This window comes from Calonectris borealis, chromosome 2, assembly GCF_964195595.1.
Source record: "Calonectris borealis chromosome 2, bCalBor7.hap1.2, whole genome shotgun sequence".
Lineage (NCBI taxonomy): Eukaryota > Metazoa > Chordata > Aves > Procellariiformes > Procellariidae > Calonectris > Calonectris borealis.
Window position 1 is genome coordinate 142587826 of NC_134313.1, and position 21201 is coordinate 142609026.

Below are 21201 nucleotides of genomic sequence, written 5' to 3' on the forward strand. Positions count from 1 at the left end.
AAGCTCTGTTCATTAGAAATACATTACATGTGCAAAATCTATCAGGAATTTGTTAAATACGTAAGTAGTTAAGTATGTTCTAAAAAAAACCTTCTAAAACAAGTTAGAGACCATGCACAGACAAACTGGCAAGACAATGTCTGAAGATGGGGAAATAAGGACCAAGCAAAGTTTACCTTTGCAAACTTTACATTTAAAAAGTCTTGCTGCAAAAAAAAAAAAAAAAAAAAAAAATCCACAAGAAAAAACAAGTCCAAAACACACAAAATATATACAACCAGAGAATGATCTAAGGTCTGTGTCTTGTTCTACACCCAGAGGAAAGGCAACAGCAATCCCAGCATTAATAACTCACATAATTGCACTACAACGGCAACAGACACAAACACCACCAAAAGTTACTACATTTATATTTTTCCATGGTAATCTTGGAAGCAGATTGCAGAACACTGTCAAACCCTGAAGCCAGGAGAAAGAAAGCTCAAGACACAGTCTCCTAAGTCCCTACTACTCTTCACTGTTTTTTTGAATCACAGGAAACAAACCAAGGACACCACTTCTCAACTGCATAAACCAGTCCAAGTTAGCACTAATGTAATGCCAACCCTATTCCGTTCCCATCTGCGCTCCTTCCGTCTACTTTGAGATGGCATGCGCAGATATATGAACCCACCTAGTAAGGTGATTCACTGAGTTAAACATAAAGAAAACTAAAACCTATGCGAAAAAAGCCATAAACACACAGTTTTCCCCATTACAGGCAGGTTGGCATAATGTAAGGGGCAGAAACAATCACAGGAGAGCCAGGAGGAACAACAGGGCTGCACCAATGCTGAGGTCTGTTCAATAACAGTTTTGGCTCTCACCCTTTTATGATATATATTCTTAGACCATAAAAAAAATAAAGAAGGGATCTGCAAGCATGAAATTTGAAGTAACTTCAAATTAGCGTTTGACAAACTGCCTTGTACAGTAATGAACTTAAAGATGACTGGATGCCACGGAGAGCGGCGTTGAACTGGACCACAACAGTGGTGATTCAGATCAGCTTAAATTGTTTTCTAAATATTAAAACTGCTCTCAGGATTTATTTTTTAATTTTGCTTTTCTCACCTCATTATAAGTCTGGCTTCTTGCTACTCTAGGAGCTACTACAGAACTTTCACTTCTCCCCAAACTTTCATTACCAATGGGATTTTGATGCTCCTATCATGCATATCCTTGCCCAGTCCCAATCACTTTGTCCAGATGGAAACCTCATGCTCCGGTTTTCTCACAGAAGCAAAAAAGTGCAGCAAGTGCCATCCGGTATCTGAAGCACTTCAACAGATCATGAAGTTAGCCCACAGACTTCAACATTCAGAAAGGCCTCATCAATATTCAGAAATTTCTAAAATTACAGAATGATTTTACCCAAGTTTCAGACTATACCACATCTGACAGTATTTGAGTGTATGAGTGGATTTTACTGCATGGTAAGTCGGAACAATTCTGTTTTCTTTCTCAGTGATGTGTGACCTGTCTCACAGGGAGCTCACCTCTACCTCCAGAGCAAGTAAACTTTGGAACATAGTACTTAAGGAACATAACATTACCTGAAAAAGTTAGCTAGAAATTACAAAAGCAAGATGTATGCTCATAGGAAAGCAAAATACCTCATGTGTTATTTAAAACATGCCACAAGTTTTAATGGTATGTATTTAGGGGCTACCGCTACACATTTCTAATTGTAGATGATTTTATGTAAAATGGCACAAGGGTTCACCTGAATACTACAGCTGGTGAAATTCGGCATGATCCTACCTCCCAGCAGGAATCAACTAAAATAAACTGCATGAAATCATGAAATTATGGTTCTGTATGCTGCATTGAGAGCCAAAAGAATTCTCGTTATACCACCTAGACTGACTGAAAAAAGGTTTCCATTTCTCTGCCAGCAAAATGTAATTTAGTAAGAGACTAACACATGACAGCTCTTTTGGAAAGGACATAGGGCTCAAATAAAACCATCTGCTACAGCTCTAAAATGAAGAGATTGCCTTCCCATCCAACATAGAGGCAGCTAACCTGCACATAATCTCAAAACCATGTTCGCAGTCCATTTTAGCTTAAATAATGCTTTCTGCCATGCATGCAATGAGGAAAATCACCTGCAGCAGAAAAGCACGACTGACAGCTAGCATTGGTACCATTATAAAAACTGCTTCAGCTAAATCCACCGCAGCTCATCTGTCAGCATCTTCCCATCTCTTTCAGCAGTTAGCAGATGCAGTTCAAATTTGGCCAAAACTTTTCCGCTCACATCCTTGCATGGATATATCCAGCTTAAAAAGACTAAAATTATCCTAAGAACTTCTCAGATGACAAAGATTCCTCTCAAGTTGAGTGAAAAACATGAAATAAAAATAAAATTAATTCTTCCCTAAAGCTAGGGAGTATTAATACTGTCATTTCATTATCGACGTCAGCTAACTGTGATACTCTCCTGCCAAAAGGCTAGACAACATTCTTGCAGTAATACCTTGATTTTTTCCTGAAGGTTAAACTATAAACTAATTTAAACTATTTACCCAAGACAGCCAAGTATGACACCATGAAATACCAGTACTAAATTCCACAATAAAGTTTCATAAGATGTTGTTTCTCTTCAGTTCAGTTGCTAACACTCTGCAGAACCTTCTTGTTCACCTTCAGAGCTACGAGTGAAATGAGTCCCAAGCGTAGGTCTCATCCATTCCTAAAGAATTTCAGATTTTACCTAGGAAATGAATACTAACTTCAAAAGAATTTCCTCCAAAAATACTAAAGACTCTTGGAAGGAATCACTTTGATGGATATCCTAGTCTGCTTAAGACTCTTTTCAAGAGTCCCAAAGTCAGAGTTCAAGTAGTCTGGCTCGAAGGAGATGCAGAGACTAGATATCACGTTACCAAGGAGTATCAGATATTTCTAGGACATTCCTACTAGAGGTAACAACAAATTTACAACAATCTACAAAACCAATGATTCAGAGTGCGTGTGAATGCCTCTTGAATAACAAAGTACGTGGGAACGCAGCATGGGAAATCATAAACTAGAAATGGAAAGCTGAGTATTAAGGAATGCTGACCCACAGCCACTGCTAAGAATGATGGCCCAACACTTAGGTCATGGTTACCACATGGTTACCACTGCTGCTGACTGCCCCACAGATGCCTAGTCAGAAGTCCTCTCTTCTGTTACACCTTCTACAAGCATGGAAAGGGATACCTCTGCTCTTGCTTTGGGCAAGCATTCTTTGAGCACTACAAAAGTAGACTTTCAGATACAAGAGGAGGAACATTCTCCGAAGAGTCTGGTCAAGGGTTTTTTTGCCTTTTTGTTTGGTTTTTAAGCGAGTATATAGCGATACTGTACTGATCCCCGAATGTATATTTGATTGGTCTTTCCTGCTCCGATTATGTAGGTAGATGGACACACCGGTGCATGTTTATTTGCAGAATTTGTCTCTATGACATTGTGAGGAAAAAGATTGAATAATGGGGATTTAGAGGCCATTCAAAAAAAATATTTCGATCTCCATTCTCAAGAAGGCTTCTCTCTTGTAACTGGAGCTAGAATCTCTCAAGAAAAGGATTAACGAGGGATTTGGGGTCCCTAGAAGTTTTACTCCACAGGATAGATCTATCAGCTCAAAAGATATTTCCCAGTTGCCAGTGACTGACAGACTTGTTTCTGACCCAATCTGCAAAGCAGCTGAATGACTGCATTAACGGTTCAGAGTGGTGCAGAACAACAAAGAGCATACTGTTTGCCACGTACTGTTCATACAAAATAACAAAAAATAGGATTTTAAATAGCAACTTAAAAAACACAACACCCTAATATGTAATTGAAAATTAAATTGAAAAATTTTCAATTAAATCGAAAAAATATGAAGTTATTGCAGTCTTCCTTCTATAATTTCAAATTAAACAGCTTAATCTCTTTAATAGCTTAAAACAAAGCAAAATACTAGCTTTTTCAAGCATTTAAAATGCAGTATAGTGTTTTGCTACCAAAAGGATATTTCTAAGAGGACATAACAAGAGATGGTCATTTAAAGTTACCTCCTGATACATCTCTAAAAATACTGTACATTCAGCTCTGTGAAACGTCTGTCTTCATTATGTGCACCACATCGGTTTTGATTCAGTTATACCAACTTCAGAAATTATTCCCAAGTTTCTATTTTTAGAAACTGAAACAGAGGATGACTAAAAATGAAGGTGGATGACATTCTGAAGTAACTGCTCTGAACAGACTGACGTAATCCACTCTAATTTCTTCTCATTATCCATAACATTGAACCAACCAAAAAAAAAGGCACAGAACAGCACCATAAGCTAACCAAGGCTCCAACAACCAAACTGAACAAGCAGAAAGCAGTCCACGTCATGAGATCTGAGATCTTTTCAGAGATCCAAGTCCATGAATGATGTGCTTTCTACATCCAAGATTCTTCAGGGAAGAAATGGAAAAAAAAAAAAAAAAAAAAAAAAGAGGGGAACCAGTCTTCCACATAGGCCGTTTTACATTTTGGTAGTAAGGGCAAATTTGGTTTTCTACCTGACGAGGCTTATGAGAATTCAAAATAAAACTTAAAACATATTGCATAAAACAGCAAGTCTATCAATACAAGAGGTAGCCTATACCGGGAAAACAAAACCAAACCAGTTTGCTCTTTCAAAGGAAAATTGTAGACAAAGACCCACAGTAAGGTTTTTGGGAATCAACCATATTGAGTTATCTGTTATAGCCATGACTAAGCCACCTAGAAAGGGAAGAGGCCTTCTGTTAGTCACTGAATCCAACAGGTCGATCAAGGCATTTCCTTCCATCAAAGAGGTTTTATGCATGACTCTTTGAGGACATACAGCTATACTCACCTAACTGCACAGGAAGGCACAATGCTCAGAGCTAGGCTATAGATACCCGGAGGAAGAGGGACAAATGGATGAATCTGTAGGCATACGAATTTCATTGGACCTACAGCTGACTCTCAAAATCTTGGTTGCCTATGCATATATGTTGACACATGGTTTCTGCCTCATGTCCCTATTCCACCCAACTACAGGTCAAGTAAAATGTGACTACGCGTATCTTTCAGAAGTCAGATTTTGTTCACAGCAAAACTCCCCTGTTTAAAATCAACATTACCCTTAGAGATCAAGCATAGAAGGAACGCTCTAATCTCAATAAGATAAGTAAACAAACTAGAAGGAAGAAAGTTTCAGCCCTCTAAAGCTAAGTTATTCTTCTAACAAAGATTACTGCTGGCATGTATAGTACCTGTATACAAAAGACTAAGCATTAATATCACAAAAGCTTGCTTTGTTCAACAGATGTAACCTACACAGTCGCACTCTAACAGGACACCAGGTAGGTAAAACACTAATTTCAAACCTTTCAGATTTTTATGTATTTCACATTTTTAGAATATATTTTTCTTTGTCAGGCTATCACTTCAAACTTAAACACTATGCAAATACCTAAACTTAGTATCATTTAATAAAGTATCTTAAAAATGTTCCTACTTTAAGAAGTTAAAACAAAATTGATTGGAGCTCAGTAGCAAGTACTTGGGAAAAAGAGCACATTGAAACACACAACCAACCATTAACTGTTGTGCACTTCTGCAGGTACAGAGAATTTTCTTCATTTTAGTTCATTAATTTAGATCTGTTGAATGATAAATTTATCTAATATTGAGAAATGAACTGGGAACCAAAAAAAAGCACTAAAACCTTTTTTTTTTCTTCTAGTGTATTAATAATTAAAATCTTGAAGGAAATTATAAACACATGCAATTAATTCAGTAACTAAAGATAATACCACCTTTGTTGAATAAACTTGACGACTCTGAAGGGATTTTTTTTTTGTTATAATGATAATACTTACAATTTAACAAAATGTTGTAGAAAAGTGAGGGGTTTGTACACCTTTAATCTAATTCCACTTTGCATCAAAATGCAGCTGGACATAATTATGAATAAAAAAACCTTAAAAAATCAGAAGGCATGATTCACCACTTTCACAATCAAAATACACAAAGAACTGTAATCAATGCACGGTAGGCTATACAATGCCATCGTAATGGTCACCAATGATTACAGATAGAAAGCATTCTCCTAGCTAGAGCTAATTATACTAAACAAGAATAATATTTTTTTCTGAAAAAATACTGAAAAATAGAAATGTAAAACCAGATTAAAAGTGATTGCTTAGATCAGGCTGCCCAACTTTGCTGATTAAATAAATTATCTTTTCATTATCAGTCATAGAAACAAAGGACTAGAAACAACGTCCTAAATCAGGAGCCCAGTTCTCAACTATCACTAACAAAACACATATAATCACTTAAAAACAGATTACAAACTCAGTCTTACAGCACCTTGGTATTTTGCCTCCACGATTCCTACTAGAAAAATGTTCCAGAAAGATTTTTTTCTGATCGTTTCAGGCCTTCTTATAGTTTTCCACATAAACATTTACATTGTCAAACCAATTCGCCCATTCATGTCCTAGCACTAACTTACAGTTCTTCCTTCCCACCTCTCCATCCCCTTCCCAGCTCACTTGGATTCAAAGAAAGCAATTGTATTTTTATTCAGAGTAGATTTTTTTTTTACCATTGCGTGGTTAAACTCCTAATCTAGTAGTCCTTCTCTGAGTCTATTCCAGTTTGATTTTACCTTAAATTGCGGAGCACCAAAACCGTGTGCAGTATCCCAGATGATGTCTCAGCAGGCCCCTATGCAGCAGGTTGCTCATTTCTGCAAGACCTGACCTGTGCCCAGTGCTTTTTCAGTCACTTCATGTTGGCAGTTCAGAGATCCTACCATCATCCAACTCCACCCTCCAGCATTTTCAAATTACATGTTCCCACTTAAAGACATTCTGCTCAAGTACAACCTCACATATGTAAACCTCCAATTTTTACTTTTAAATCTCAGTTTCAAAAATTATTATTTCAATTCCCAAGGTCCTTCAACTCTTGTTGCATAATCTTCCTGCGTACTAATTAAACCTCTCAAAATTCATCAACGGTTTCATCACCCTAATTTTAAAATTTGCCTAAGCAGATAAGATCTACTTCCCGTCTAGAAAATCCGTTCTCTTATCAAAACCACCAGGTTAGCATGACACAATTTGGAAAGCTCATTTTGCACTTTAACATTTCTTGCTGCTTTCCACCATCCCTTAGAATTTCTTCTGAAGTTTCACCTATAGCTGAAGTTAGACCAACAGATTTCTACATTTTAGAACTGGACTCAAATTTTTTCACATTTTAAAAACATCAGCATCATCTCTGCTATACTTGGGTATCTATTCTCAAATGGTGTCACCTCCTATTCAGAAGATTGCCTCAGAAAGTTGAAGGTAAGCATGAACTTCTGAGTGGGCTTTTCTAGGATCCTGCAATGGAGATCACTGAATTGACTTTATTAAAATCTGCAATCTGTATTTATCATAGTCTTGGTAATTCCTAATTCCAAATTACCCTCTCCCTTAAAATTTCCTTTTTTTGTATCTTCCTGGGTTAAAAATCACTGTCCTTATTGAAAGTTGATTACTTATACTTCGTCCTGGTGAGCACAAAGCATTGAACAAATACCTGTGCTATTTCCTCTGAGATTTTTACTACTATTCCTTGGAGTTGATTTTGAAACCATATATTCCAGCAAATCAATCTCAGATCATCCTTAATCTCTTTTTTCTTGGTACCGAATGGCTGCAACTACTTTTTCCTTATTTTTCTATTTGCATGTTTCTATTGTCTGTCTTAAAGCATGCAAAGTCCAAGTCTGTTCGGGTTTTTAACAATTCTCAGCTAAGATTAACTTTTTGATTGATAATGTGACATCCTTTTCTCAGTTCTTCCTGCTGTTTCTTGCAGGCTCTCTACCTATTCCTAGCAGCCTTTTTGAGATAAGTGTCCATGCAATCAGATCACATCCTTGAGTTTTTCTGATGTTTGAAAGATTCCAATAGTGTTAACATTTTTCATTAAAACAGATTATCTCTGTATTCAAGTCAGAGCAACCCTGTTTAGCCAAATTTTCAAACTATTTCCTTCTGAAATCTGAAACTTTACTCCAGATTTATGAATTTTAGAATATACCTCTATGTAGGATTTTTTGTTTTGCTGTATATGCATGTAAATTTGCATGATTAAAAAAGGCCTAGCTGTAGAAAACATCTAACATTTATTGTATATACAGTGTCAGCACACCCATTTCTTCTGCTTCTCCCAGATTTTGAGTTGTCAGACCTGGTAATTCCTATCTTCAATGCAGCCAAACTGAGTTTCTACTATAATTCTTGCAATCAAAAGATCTCCCTGCATCCTCTCCAACTTTGTATTAAAGATTACACACACCACTAAATAAAATCATGAGACCCCAAATAATCTTAATAGGCTAGTTTCTTCTTCGGAAGAAATTAAGGTAGATATAGACAACAGTTTCACAAAATTAGCATTTTAAACAATATATCGACTGCACACTTCAATACACAACTTGGTTTGAAAGCACGAGTGTCTCTGTTTCTACAGTAATGCCCAAATGTTATTTGCATCTTCAGCGTGGACAACTTCCTAAGTGGAATATGTGTCTCCAGTCATTTCCTTGTGGACGTTTCTCAAAGACACATTACTTTTGAACACACATGAGTTAATTACATCTTTGCCCATAAGAAATTTTTCTTTACCAGATTAGGTCTTTTTCTTGTTCCCCTTGAAAAGAACATCAAGTATTTCAAATGTATTTTATGGTTCCTTTGTGGGGGAAGAAAACACTGCGAAGATGATTATTCAGGGCAGGGTATCAGATACAACAGAGGAGCCACTGAAGGTGAAATACCAGAAAAATCAGAGTATGAGAGAAAGGATGTGTAAGGGTATTTCACTACCAATTGCCACAACTAAGTGAACACAGCTATCAGTTAAGAATGAAAATTTGAAGACCTTAACTGAAATTTACTCCTGTGAAGATAGCTTCTCCTTTAACCTGGCAGCTTCCTAACTACTGTGTAAACCTAAGTCTTACTCTGCATTCTTCAGCAGTTAGCTGGTATTTTTAGAGTCACACTGTTCAAAGTCTGTTCCGGGACACTCAGCATAAATCTGGGTTTAATTTTTAGTGAGCAAGTCAACTCTCCATTACTTTGAACATCAGAAAGTTAAGGTATCATGTAGAACAGAAAGATTTTGAATTATATATGACATACTAGCTACAGAGGTATAACACCTAACTGCACAGAGTCAACACTGCAAAGCCACTTGGGTTTTGCAAAGTACTTTCCACTGCTCCAGACTCCAGTAAGACTGATTAGCTGACATGCGGTGCTGAATTTAAGCTGACTCCGTGTGGGAGAACTGCACTCACCAAACCCTTCCAGAGCACAGACCGCACCACACTGATACCTGCTGTAATCATCAGCATCTTCTAGTCCTACTGGCTGAATGAGCTCTGCCGTGGTGTGCAGAAGCAGCGGTAGCGAGACCATGTTAAATACCTAGAGACCCATAGGTCCTGTAGAGCCGCTCACTGGCTCCTCCACGCTGTGCGTCAGTGGACTGAGTTTTGGGAACACGGTGCAAAGTTTTCAAGGTTTATCCAGCAACATTTCTGATCCAGCATGGGTACACCGCTTCACCTAATGGTGTACTGTACTGTAACTGTACTGTTATCCTTGGAAGCCTATGTTCACAAGCCTAGGCATTTATATCGGCATTTAGGTAATCTGCTCCCAAATAGCCAATGGTTGACTTCAAGTCATACTTTGAAGAAGCGGGCTTTGTATTTACGGGCTAATTTCTGCAGACTAGGATTACTAGAATTAGCTAATGATCGAGTATTGAATAACCACAATTTGTTTTCTGGTAAGAACACATTATTTCCAAATCACAGTTTGGTTTCCAAATGCTGACAGATGTCAACAATATTAGAGTTTTGATTTTTTTTTTTTTTTAGTACTGCAGCCTAGGCACCTCTATTAAAATGTTTAGTTTTTTCTAACCATGAAGCCTTTTTTAAAAATGTAGATATACAGGTAATCCAGCTAGCCAACCTTCACAAAGTATTTGTATCAGAACTCCAAAGTAGGTACTGTACACCAAAACACCAGAGATTAAGAGGCACACGGTACAACATTACCTATTTTGCCATACATTTAATCGGTTCACAACCGAGTGGTTACTGTTACAGAAAAAACATTTCCAAAAGAAAGATTTATACTTACTAAAACAATACTAAAATCCATATAGCTACAGAAATGAGTTTCAAGTTTGTAGTATGAAAGCCAGTGATCTTGCAATGACCAGTCAAGCTAGTTAGATACGAGTGTTAATTCCTGAAATTCGGAAGTGTGTCTACAACTAATCTCCTTGCTTAATGCCTGGTGGTGAGGGTGTAGGAAAGGGGGATGAAGCTAACCTTGTTCAAACAGGTGACTTGCACTGTTCAAGGAATAGGACACTTAAATTATTATTCCAGTTCAGACTATCTCAAGGCAGAGTGAGAAGAAAATATTCTACAGTGGATTTTAGATTATTCAAAAACCATGACGGAACTGCTATCATACTGTTCTTAGTCACCACTCTTACAAGCAAAATACGAGACACATCCTTCCTAAAGAGGAAACCAAACATATAGTTTGGGTAAAACTAGTTTCAGGTTGTGCAAAACAAGTGGAATATTAACACTCATTTGTATTTGATTGAGAGAATAATATCCATTGCAAATAGCTACTCCTCCATTTAACACTAGCAGCAGTGAAAGTTAAATCCTTATAAACACCAACATCTGCATCATCGTTTATTATTAGGGCACATACAACATTAAATAAGAAGGTCTAACCAATACAGTATCTTGCATTAAGGTTTCAAAACCAAAGCTCATTTGGGAAGTATAATGGGAAGTATATATTGTCTCCAAAGCAGCAATATCTAATATGGAAAGCTAATTAAGAGATCTACTACTATGAAAAATGAAAACTTTCCATCAAAACCATCTTCCATTGACCCAACACCAACTGGTTAGGTTAATCCCTATTTACAAATCGTTTGTGCAGAAAACAGTTATTGCTTGAGTGTAGACACCCACACCTTCTAGGTTTTTCCGCCCCCCCGACAGAGAAATCTAATCTGGTTTTCACAGGGTGATAGTCAATAATTTGGTAGGAGACAGCACCAGCAGCTATTAAGAAGTGGTGCAGATACCAAAGAAGGAGGAAAGGTGCAGAAGAGAAATGAACAGGACCGAGGGCAGAGGCAGTGTCACAAGGCCAGAGACAGCAGGCTGAGGGCACTCCCCAGCATGGTCCCACTTGGCCTGGCTAGGTTTCCTTCCCCAAGCTAAGCTTCCAGTAGCTACATGCCCTCTTCTGTCTTACTAGCAGCAGAAGATGTAGTCTGAGCAGACTCATCACCAGACAGTCCAAGGGGACCACGTAAGGGAACAGCTCTGGTCCATATTCACACAGCTGGGAAAGCAGGAAAGGGTTCCCAGGAGAGCATGTACTTCAGTTTCAACCATGGGTGAGTGTTTCCATGGATGAGATCCTAGCTTCGGAAAAATACCAGTTGGAGATGCTGACTCACCATTCAAAAGGATTGATATTACACACTGTATCATGATACTCTGTGTAGTATCCATACTGCAGAAGTCTCAAATTGTGATCCCTTTCAGTACCCATCAGCTATTTTCAAGCTTTTGGATTTAATTTCTGATTCAGAAAGAGTCATAATACAAATTAGTGGTGGTGAACTTCAGAGCCACATCAGGAGGGGAAAAATTACAGCATAACTGAAGAACAATCTAAGTTTTGGGAAGAAGTAAATACACACTCAAAATGCAAGAATTAGATTATTAAGTACAAACACCCATTTTCCTTCACTCTAATCTCCAATTCTCTTCATTTTGCAATTGCCCACACCTTAAAAATGGTGACACGAAGGAAAAGGCGATAATCTCAGGCTGACAAGTTGCTGTGGATGTATCCCTTCCAACGATGAGATGTAAATATTATTTTACTTGCCTGAAAATGCCTTAAGCCATTGTTTAGGCACTACTAGGTTTACATGGGAGGCAGTGTTGAAAGAGAGAGAATTCAATGCATTTAAATATTAACATTAAAGCAAGATGATGATCATTAACGCAGTTAACTATCTCAAGTCTTGAGCAAAATTTTCCAATTATGCATCTTTACTACAGGGTCCTTTTTTTTCCCCATCAATAAATGATACTTTTCAAAAAAATGCTAGTCGATGTTTAAACCCTACTATATTAAGAATTTTTCTTGAACACATGCATGGAGAACTAATCATTGTGTCAAGCATTGGCAACACTTTTCTCTACTGAAGATATTGCCAACCGATTTAAACAGGAACTTTCATTTTTCACTGTGGAAAAAAAACTATTACCTTCTTCAGATGAAGATAATTACTCAACTGACGAAGTCCCATAAAAAAAAGTATTTCAAATATTCACTTAAACTTAAATTGAGGAGCATATACTTTATTTCCAATAGGTCTTGCATTGTTACAACTACTGCTTTCAAGTCCAGGTTGAACTGAAATTTCAGAATTACTCCAACAGTTATCTTTTTTTTTTCATGGTGATATCTAGAGTAGTAGCATAAACCCCATTTTAAAAATAACTAGCTTTCCACTGTGAATTTTAGCAATATAGCAAAGCTCAACCACCATTATGTGTCAGTCTATACTTGGCAAACGCTGACTTTTTTGTAAGATTCTAAGACACAGTCCCTTGATCTACCCTCCCTGCATTTTAAGACACATTTTAAGAACCTCCATTCACCCCGCCACCATGGGAAAGAAAAGCACAAAAAACAGGAACCATGACTTTCAGAAAACAAATTTCAGTATTAGCCACTGTTTTACTATGCATGGATGTCGGCAAATTACTTCAGTTTGGCCACATATAACACGCTAACACTTGCTTACATCCAAAGGTTAAGAATTAAAGGTCAGGTAGTAATTTAAAATAGATATATACAAATAACTTTTCCATGGGGCAGGGGAGTGCTTTCTTAATAGCTAATGCTTCCCTACAATATAATTCAAGTTCAACAGAGAAAATACCTTTCTATTTCTCTTTCCTGCAGTTGTTCTAACACCTAAAAGAAGTTCCATTATTTTGTTTTATGAAACATACGTATTAAGGACATCTAATACACTATTCTCGTTTAAAGTTATGTTAAAACATGTAACTAAAAAGCCTTCTGAGTTGAAGACAACTGGTTCAAATTTAGCCAGTGTCTTTTATTTCACCATATTATATTCCAATGAAAGCTATTTTGGGAAGAGAGAGGGACAAAGCTGGAGCAAAACTGTTTTAGCCATACAATTAAGGGAATACTGCTATTATTCAGGCATCAGGAAATAGGAAGCGTCACAAAAATTACTTCCTTACCTACATTTGTTAGAAATAAAGGAAAGATCTTCTTGATCTCTGGTATAAATGCTTATGATGCCAAAATATTGGATGGCTTGAATCCAGGATATTAAAATAGTTCTGCCTTTTGAAGTCTGAATTTTGTTTTTTTAAATACTGATATCCCTTACAAGTCTAGAGATCAGCAATATTGTCTGTCTTACTCCACTCCTCACTCCACTAGCCTTTTATCTACTAGCATAACAACAGATATACATACTTATTACTCAGAACTGGGTTATGCAGATATTTTGCACTTTTTTAATTCCTTTCTCTTACCGATGTTGGCAAGGCTTCAAGAGTTATTTTGGGAAGTAAAAGATATTGGGAACCCTAACAGCCAAATTGATTACAGTATTTTTCAGATGTCCTTAAAACTAACCTTTGTCTCCAAAATTTGATATTGAAAAAAGTTTGTTCTATAAACTATGTAAGTGAAAGTTAGAAAAATATGAAGCATAATATTACAGTGCCACCAGAGTTAGCACTAAACAAATCAAAGCATTTCATGAAAGCAGTATTGAGCTTGAATCACACAGAAGTCACTTACACCCTCCTTGTATACAAAACATCACATACCATGTGAAAAAAACAAACTAAACAGGAAACCCACTCTCATATTTATACAAGCTACTTTACATAATAACAGAAACTACTGATTTTATCCAGGTAAGGCAAGAAAGAAAACAACTTGCTTTTTTTCTGTAAAACATAAGTGTTCACAAGCAAGTAATACATTTTGACCTGTCCAAGGGGTTTTTTTGCATTATTACTGGAATGTCCTTTGTCGTGAACCATGCAGCTTCACATTCTGTTGACGTTACACTTACGCAATCAGAGATGTATCAGATATATTCCCTCTAAGAAAACCATGTGTTGTTACATTCAACCAGACACTTTTTACATTGCCAACTCTCCAGAACATGAATACAGGCTATAAAAATGTATCTACTAGTAAGGAATAAACATTTTTTAAAAAAGAGGAAAGGAATAGACTTACACATTACAGGTTTATCCTACGATATCGTAAGTTTGTTCCCCTCTTTTTTCCTTTTTTAGCACCTTGAAATTAGTATATAGCATTCATGATTTCTCACCCATTCAGTATCAATATTAACCAAATACAAATACTGGCATCGATGGTTTCCTAACAACTACAAATCCCCAAATTTGCCTAAAGAAAATATCATCAAATTCTTAAAGTTTCAGTTCTAAGCACACAGGGTTTTGCTGCAGAACAAAAACATTTACAGCATCCTAGAAAGAAGAGGAAGAAAAATGATGATGGGAGAAGAGACAGAGCATGCTGCTTTCATTCATGTAGTAGTGATGTCAACGCCTGCAATGCTAGTTGCTCTGACCTGTAGAGGCTCAAAGCTGGAGTGTTTTCACAGAAATCTCCTTTATAAAAGGAACCTCTGGCAAATCACTTGAATATTCACAACAAAATAGCTTAGTAGGATAGTCAATTCAAGAAATCTATATTGGAAAAGGCTGAAAGGAGGTGGGGAAGGGGCAAGTGTCTTAAGAAGAGAAAAACATCTATCCATCAGAATCATAAACAGTCTCCAGCATGAGCCTACTCGTGAAACAATCCAAGTCAGACTGCAGAGCCAAAGACAAACAGATCTCCTGCACTGGTGAGGAAAACAACAGGATTATGCATAGAGCCTAAGCTCACATTTTACAGCAGTGGGAAATGGTTTTGAAAAAGTAACAAAAAAAAAAACTTAATCAAGTTGCTTCCCCAAGACTTGCATACTGATAACAACTATAAATAGCCGGAGTAGTACATTGTTTAACAAGCCGCAGCAAGATGGTCCCTGTTTGAAAACAGAACATTCCCCCCCCCCCAAGTCCTCCATTATTACTGCAGCAGTCCTCCAGTTCAGCAATCAATTTTCTATATACTACTATCATCATATAGACTACAAACATCGTTTTTAGTATCTATACATCATGTACTAAAATGCTGAGAACAAGCAGGGAAACAAAGACAAAATCCTGCCCCATGGCGTGCAACTATATTCCAAATTGTGTAAAAACAGCTCTAGGTTTTGGGGAGTTTTTTTGGTAACCTTTTTTTATTTGCAAGACTGAAGAAATAGGGTATCTTATTACCCTCGCCTGCTAGAAAATGGTGCCTGTATTTCGGTAAAATAAAGCTGTTGACGTGTGCAATTGTGGTCATTATTAGGGCGATCACGTTGTTTTCATTCATTCATTCAGGATTTGCTAGAGGATGTCAGCTTCTGCAGCAGCAGCTGGCTTGACCTGGAGGAGGGGGAACAAATTCCTTGCAGCGCATACAGATTACAGGGTGCATTTCTTGATGGACCATTTATGATTTTATACATTGCACTCATTAAACCAAATCAAGCCGTGTATGCTGCTAACGCAGTTCACTGTCAGGCAAGCTCAAACAAGTTTAATGACGGAAAAGTCATTCCGTACTAATTTATCGTCTGATTTATTAAGGCTAAAATAGCCCACAGATGAAGACGACTGCAACCACTTTCTAAAATTAAAATTTCCCCTCCAACAAAAAATTCATATGTAATAATGAAATACTTCACAGCTTTGCAGTATTTTTCCTTGCTTGCAGGTAACTACCCACATTCCTCCCTCTTCAATACACCTTAAGCGTAGACCTTTATACACTGCACCACTACAATGTTTTCCTCCGCGTTCCCATAATTAAATAATTTACAGTATTCATCATCAGCACCATCACTATTCATATGCACCGATTTTTTTTTTTGTTTTGCCTAGCTTCCCATTAGCATTTTCCAAAGGTTAAAGAAGGAGGAAAAAATGAAATCTACATTTAGCATTTCATACAGTGGGAAAAATATGATCTTTAAAATTTTAAATAGAACTTGAATGAAGCAAAACCACTGAAGCCCAGTTCCATTTTCAAGCATGCAAAAACTTCTGCATGAATAGATCATCTTTTTGAGAAGTAAGTTATGAAGTATCTCTGTTCAAATTATAATACAACAAATTTGGTCGTCTGCATAAGCACAAATACTGTATAAGGTAAATTAACTCCATCCGTAACTGGCAGTGACGTTTTGCTCATTTGCAAAATGCTGCCCATGTCCTAGGACCGTTCTGATGACAGAGATTTGCCGAACTTACAAATACTACAGATTGTAAGGTTTTACTACACATTAAAACTGAAAGGGGGGGTAGGGAGAAGGCAACAGATTGCACTGCTACAAAACACATTGGCAACCAACACAGACCACAATTTGCCACAGAAATGAAACACAGTAAGACTTAAGGAAGGGACAGAACAAGCGAGGGGTACCGAACCACATAAAACGTTCCCAGAAAGAGATGATGTGTGATACCCGATAGCTACAGCAGGATAACATAAAAAGTGCATTTAGTCTGATTCATTCAGCTGCTGAAGTGAGGGGGGAGGGGGGAGGGAGGGGGGAGGTAAGATGGCCACTGCCACTTTAACACATTCAATAATTCAACAGATAACCTGACGCAGGTTAAGTTGGACTTGCTGGGCATCAGTTTTACATTTCAAACTTTACAGGCCTATTTTGGCTACGTCGGGGTTGTTTTGTGTTTGGTTTTTTTTTTTTTAACAGTCTCAAGGATTCAGTATTAGATATCACAAGGAAGCAGACTGTGTTATTTGTTTTTAAGCATCTCAGCATGGGAATTTCCTTTCTGTTTTGGAGTCTGTGCTTGAAAACATTACATATTTCAACCCATGATGTTACAAAAATGCAAGCCTTTAAGAAACTGAGCTCTGCAGAAAGGAAGAGCGTTTGAGGCTTGGTTTTAACACACGTTTAAGAACTGGGTTGTGACACCCCAGATATAAATCTAACCCATTAACAACCCGTACTAAATAATTACACCTGTAGACAGGGAAGCGGGTTAATTTTAGACTCGTCCCTCTACTGCACACATCCACTCCCAGACCCGTGCCCAAGGGCAGGAGGGAGCAGGAGCACTGTCGCTGGAGCCCCTGGCTGCTCCCCTCCGCAGAGGGGCCGGGCCGGGGCGGGGGGAGCCGCCGGCGGCCCCCGAGGGCGGCGGGGCTCGTCCCCGCTCCGCTCGGCCGGGGAGGCACTTCCTCCCGAGGCCGGCGCGGGCAAGCGGCGCGGGGGGAGGACGGGGGTGTTTTTCCCAAGCTGGGTCTCCACCTCGCCCGAGGAGGAAGATGACATTTAAGGACTCGCCCTCCTCCTCGGGGGCAGGCAGCGGGACGAGGCGCTTTCCCCCTCTCAGCTGCTGTCCTGGCAGGGCAAACCCGGGCACGGCACCTGCCCCGCTCCCGAGGGGGTGATATAGGGCTCACCCTCAGCTCCCCCCGCCCGCTCTCGGAGACTCCAGCGGGGCTGCTCCCACCGGGTCGGGCCGGCAGCCCCCTGGGCTCCCACCCTCGCTGGCCCGGGGGGAGGGCAGGGCGCACCCCTCGCACCAGGGAGCTGGCGGGGGGGTCGGGGGTGCCCGGAGGCAGGGCGGCCCCGGCCCGACCAGCACCCCCGGGGGCAGGGAAGCAGGACGCCGGCTTTGTCCCGGTGCTTTACCTCTGTACACCGGGGAGCTGGGGCTCCGTCTCTCAGGTGAGCTGCTCCTCCTGCTGCTGCCGCCGCCGCTCTCCGGCGAGCGCCGCTGCCTGCCCTTCACCCTGCCCGGCTCCGCCGCGCCGCCTCCCGCCGCCAACGGCGGCGTCGCGCTGGGTGGCGGCGGGCTGCCTCCGCCGCGACCCCCGCCGCCGCCGCCCCCCGGCCCGGTATTGCTGCCCACCGAGGCGGAGGGGGACCGGGTCGGGCTGTGCTGGTTGCCCCGCAGGAGCTGGTACGGGACGGTCGCTCGGATGGGCTGGAGCAGCCGGCTGGTCCCCGCCGCGCCTCCCCCGGCGCCGTTACCGGTGCCCCCGGCCGTGCCGCCGCCGGCAGTGGGGGACCCAGCGGCGCCGCGCCTCATCCTCTGCGGCGGGGGCTGGTGGTGGGACGGGGGCGTCTGCGAGGAGCTGGACGAGGAGGACATGGCGGGGGTGCGCAGGACCCGGCGGGTCACTCGCTCCGGCGGCTGCGGGGGGCCCGAGCTCGGCCCCCGGCGCCCCGCATGCACCGGCCGCGGGGGGAGGAAGGAGGGAGGGGGCGGGGCAAGACGGGACGAGCGCTTCACGGCCCGAGGGAGTCTCCGCGCCGCCTGCCCAGCTGCCCCCGGCGCTTCCTATCGGCGACGGCGGCTGCTCCCACGCCTGGCTCTGGCCATCGCTGCCCGCCCCAGCGTCGTGAGCACCGGGGGCGCTGCCGAGCCCCGCGGCCGCTCACATCGTACAGCGCTGCCGGCTCAGGGCGGTTGGCGGCGGGGCGCGACGAGGGCGCACGCAGCCGGAGGGGGTAGGATGGGGAGGGGGGGAGGCGCCCGCAGCCAGCTCCTGCTCCTGCGCCCGGGAGCCGCGGCTAGCACCATCCGCTCCCCGCGCCGCCCTGCCTCCGAATGGCAACGCGCAGCCCCGACGCCCGGCCGCGACGGGCAGGGGCGGCAGGCACGCGCACCGATTGGGCGCCGCCGCGGCGCCAGCTCGGGTTCCATTGCCCGGCGGCGCCGTCGCTCTCGGTTCTCAACCAATGAGAGGGCGGCACCGCGCGGCGAGGGGCGGGGCGGCGCAGCGGGGCGGGCCCGCCGGCGGGGGAGGCGGGCTGAGGGAAGTGGGATGTGGCAGCCGCGGGAGGGGCGGGGAGGCGGCGCGGGACCGGCGGCGTGCTGCCCGCCGGGGGCGGCGCGGGCGCCTCGGGGCGTTGAAGGCGGGCACGGCTGCCCCCGCCGGCACGTGGCCCGGGCGCTGTCGGTCTGCGGCCGCCCTGGGGAGGCGGCGGGCCGGTGCGGGGGGAGAGGAGCCGTCCCGCGGGCCGGCCGTTGGCGTTCGGAGGCGGCCTGGCCGGCCCGGGGCGGCTGCGCTCAACGAGCTTCTCCCTCAGGGCAACGGCCGATTTCCCCCCGCAAAGCTGCCCCCGCCCAGCGCGGGGGTGCACAAGCGGCCGGTAAAGATGGCCTGCCCCGCTGGTTCCCTGCCGCCCGCCGGCAAGGCCGGGCGCGGGAGGTGCGCGGCCGGGGCGGGCCTCCAGGAGACGCTGCGGTGGGATGCGCGAGCCCGCGGGGCTGTGTGGACTGGGAGTACTGGGCTGTATTGGCAATGGGTGGAAAGGGAGGGCAGCACCCCCCGGGGGCCCTGTTCAGTAAGGTACCAAGGCGGGCTCTTGAGTTTAAAGCCGACTTTACAAAGGTCCTGACTTAATACTAGCTAAAGAGAGCAGGTACTCTGAACCAAGTCGTGCACTACCCCTAATCCCGGAAGACTCTTTACCTCTAACCTGCTTCCTCCGCTCCCATGCAGGGAGGGCTCAGAAACAGAGCCAAAATTACCTGCAACGAAGTTTATTCACATCCATCATATGTTTACAATTTTCCTTTTGCTAAAAGATCAAAATGTTCTTCAAATTCTAATTAAGTGTAGTTTCATCATTTCGTGTAAGTGTATATGAAATTTATATGAATTTTTTCCTAATGTATGTCCAAAAACACTTTTCAGAGAATGTCAAGAGGAAAATAAAGTTCTACAGTGATACTAAGAAAAGTGCTTTTGTTCTAGAAGAAAGAGCTCCCACTAGATGAATTGATAACACGAGACAATGGGACAGAAAGAAAATAAAGATTAAGATGAGTAGCTTAATAGCTAAGAAAATAAATGGCTATAAGATCAGAAAGATAAGTTGAGCTGAGTCCATCAAGAGAGCAGTGGTTATGTTAGGTCTGATGCAAATAGGATGCTAATGGAGGTGAAGGAAAAATGCAGTGAGTCTTGCTTTGTGGAGGAAGCCAGCTCAGCGTGATGGCTTCTCAGATTGAAAGTGCAGGCTTTAAGAGAACAAAAAGGACATAGAATATAGATAAAAGTAGAATGGTTGGTGTTTAACAAGCTATATTCTACTATATAAGATACTGCCTTCAAGTCAATCAGTAATCAAGCAAAAGTGTCACAGAATTAACTATATCCCTGGTACTCTTTTTGATTATACAATAAACATTCATAATTGTCCTGTAGCAAACTGCAGGTTACTACACTTTCTTTATACTTCCGAAGCTGTCCATACCTATCCTTATCTCCTGGTAGCCCAGGACCCAGTCGATAGTCCCAATAAGAAACTGTGTTCTAGGAAAAGGCATCTATTCATGGGCTGTTAACGAGACTTTGTTTGCACTAGCACCATGTGATGCAGTCACCGCGGTTATGTTACAGAAAGGGTTGGAATAATACACCTCACATCCACATGAACGTGTGCTCGGGCAACAAAGCCACTTGTATAAATTCATTTTAAGAAAAATCAGCAACCATGTATTTTTCCATTAGTCCAGTCTTTTTTTCCGCTAGCATGAGCCAAATTTGTTTGTATAACTGTGGTATAGAGACTTTTCCCCCAAGGATTTTGCACTGTGCTTAATCACAGCTTATGAAGACTATCTAGTTTATTTTTTCTGCTTCACTGCACTGGGATCAAAATGGCTGGCAAGCATTCACCTGTAGAAGTAGTCTGCCCACTCTAATATCAGTAGTGTTTTAAACAGTAAGCACGTTTTCCTATATCTGTAACTTTGTCAGATAACATTGCTGATACGGTAATGTCTTATAGACTGAAAAGGTGCATCTTTGACTAGAACAATAGCTGATTCGTTGCAGCTA

At 41.8% G+C, this 21201-nt stretch overlaps 1 protein-coding gene across 5 annotated transcripts in view; it reads right to left on the bottom strand.

Moving 5' to 3' along the window:
• The window catches only part of GLCCI1 (glucocorticoid induced 1), a 58447-nt gene extending 39500 nt beyond the window's left edge, over positions 1-18947 (bottom strand). For all 5 annotated transcript variants that reach the window (XR_012672676.1, XM_075143684.1, XM_075143685.1 and 2 more), the window contains exon 1: positions 18038-18947. Coding sequence is in view for 4 of the 5 variants with exons in the window: in XM_075143684.1 (XP_074999785.1) it covers positions 18038-18500 (463 nt within the window). In the remaining variant the exon portion in view is untranslated. The remainder of the gene's footprint in view (positions 1-18037) is intronic.
• Between the last annotated feature and the right edge of the window lie 2254 nt (positions 18948-21201).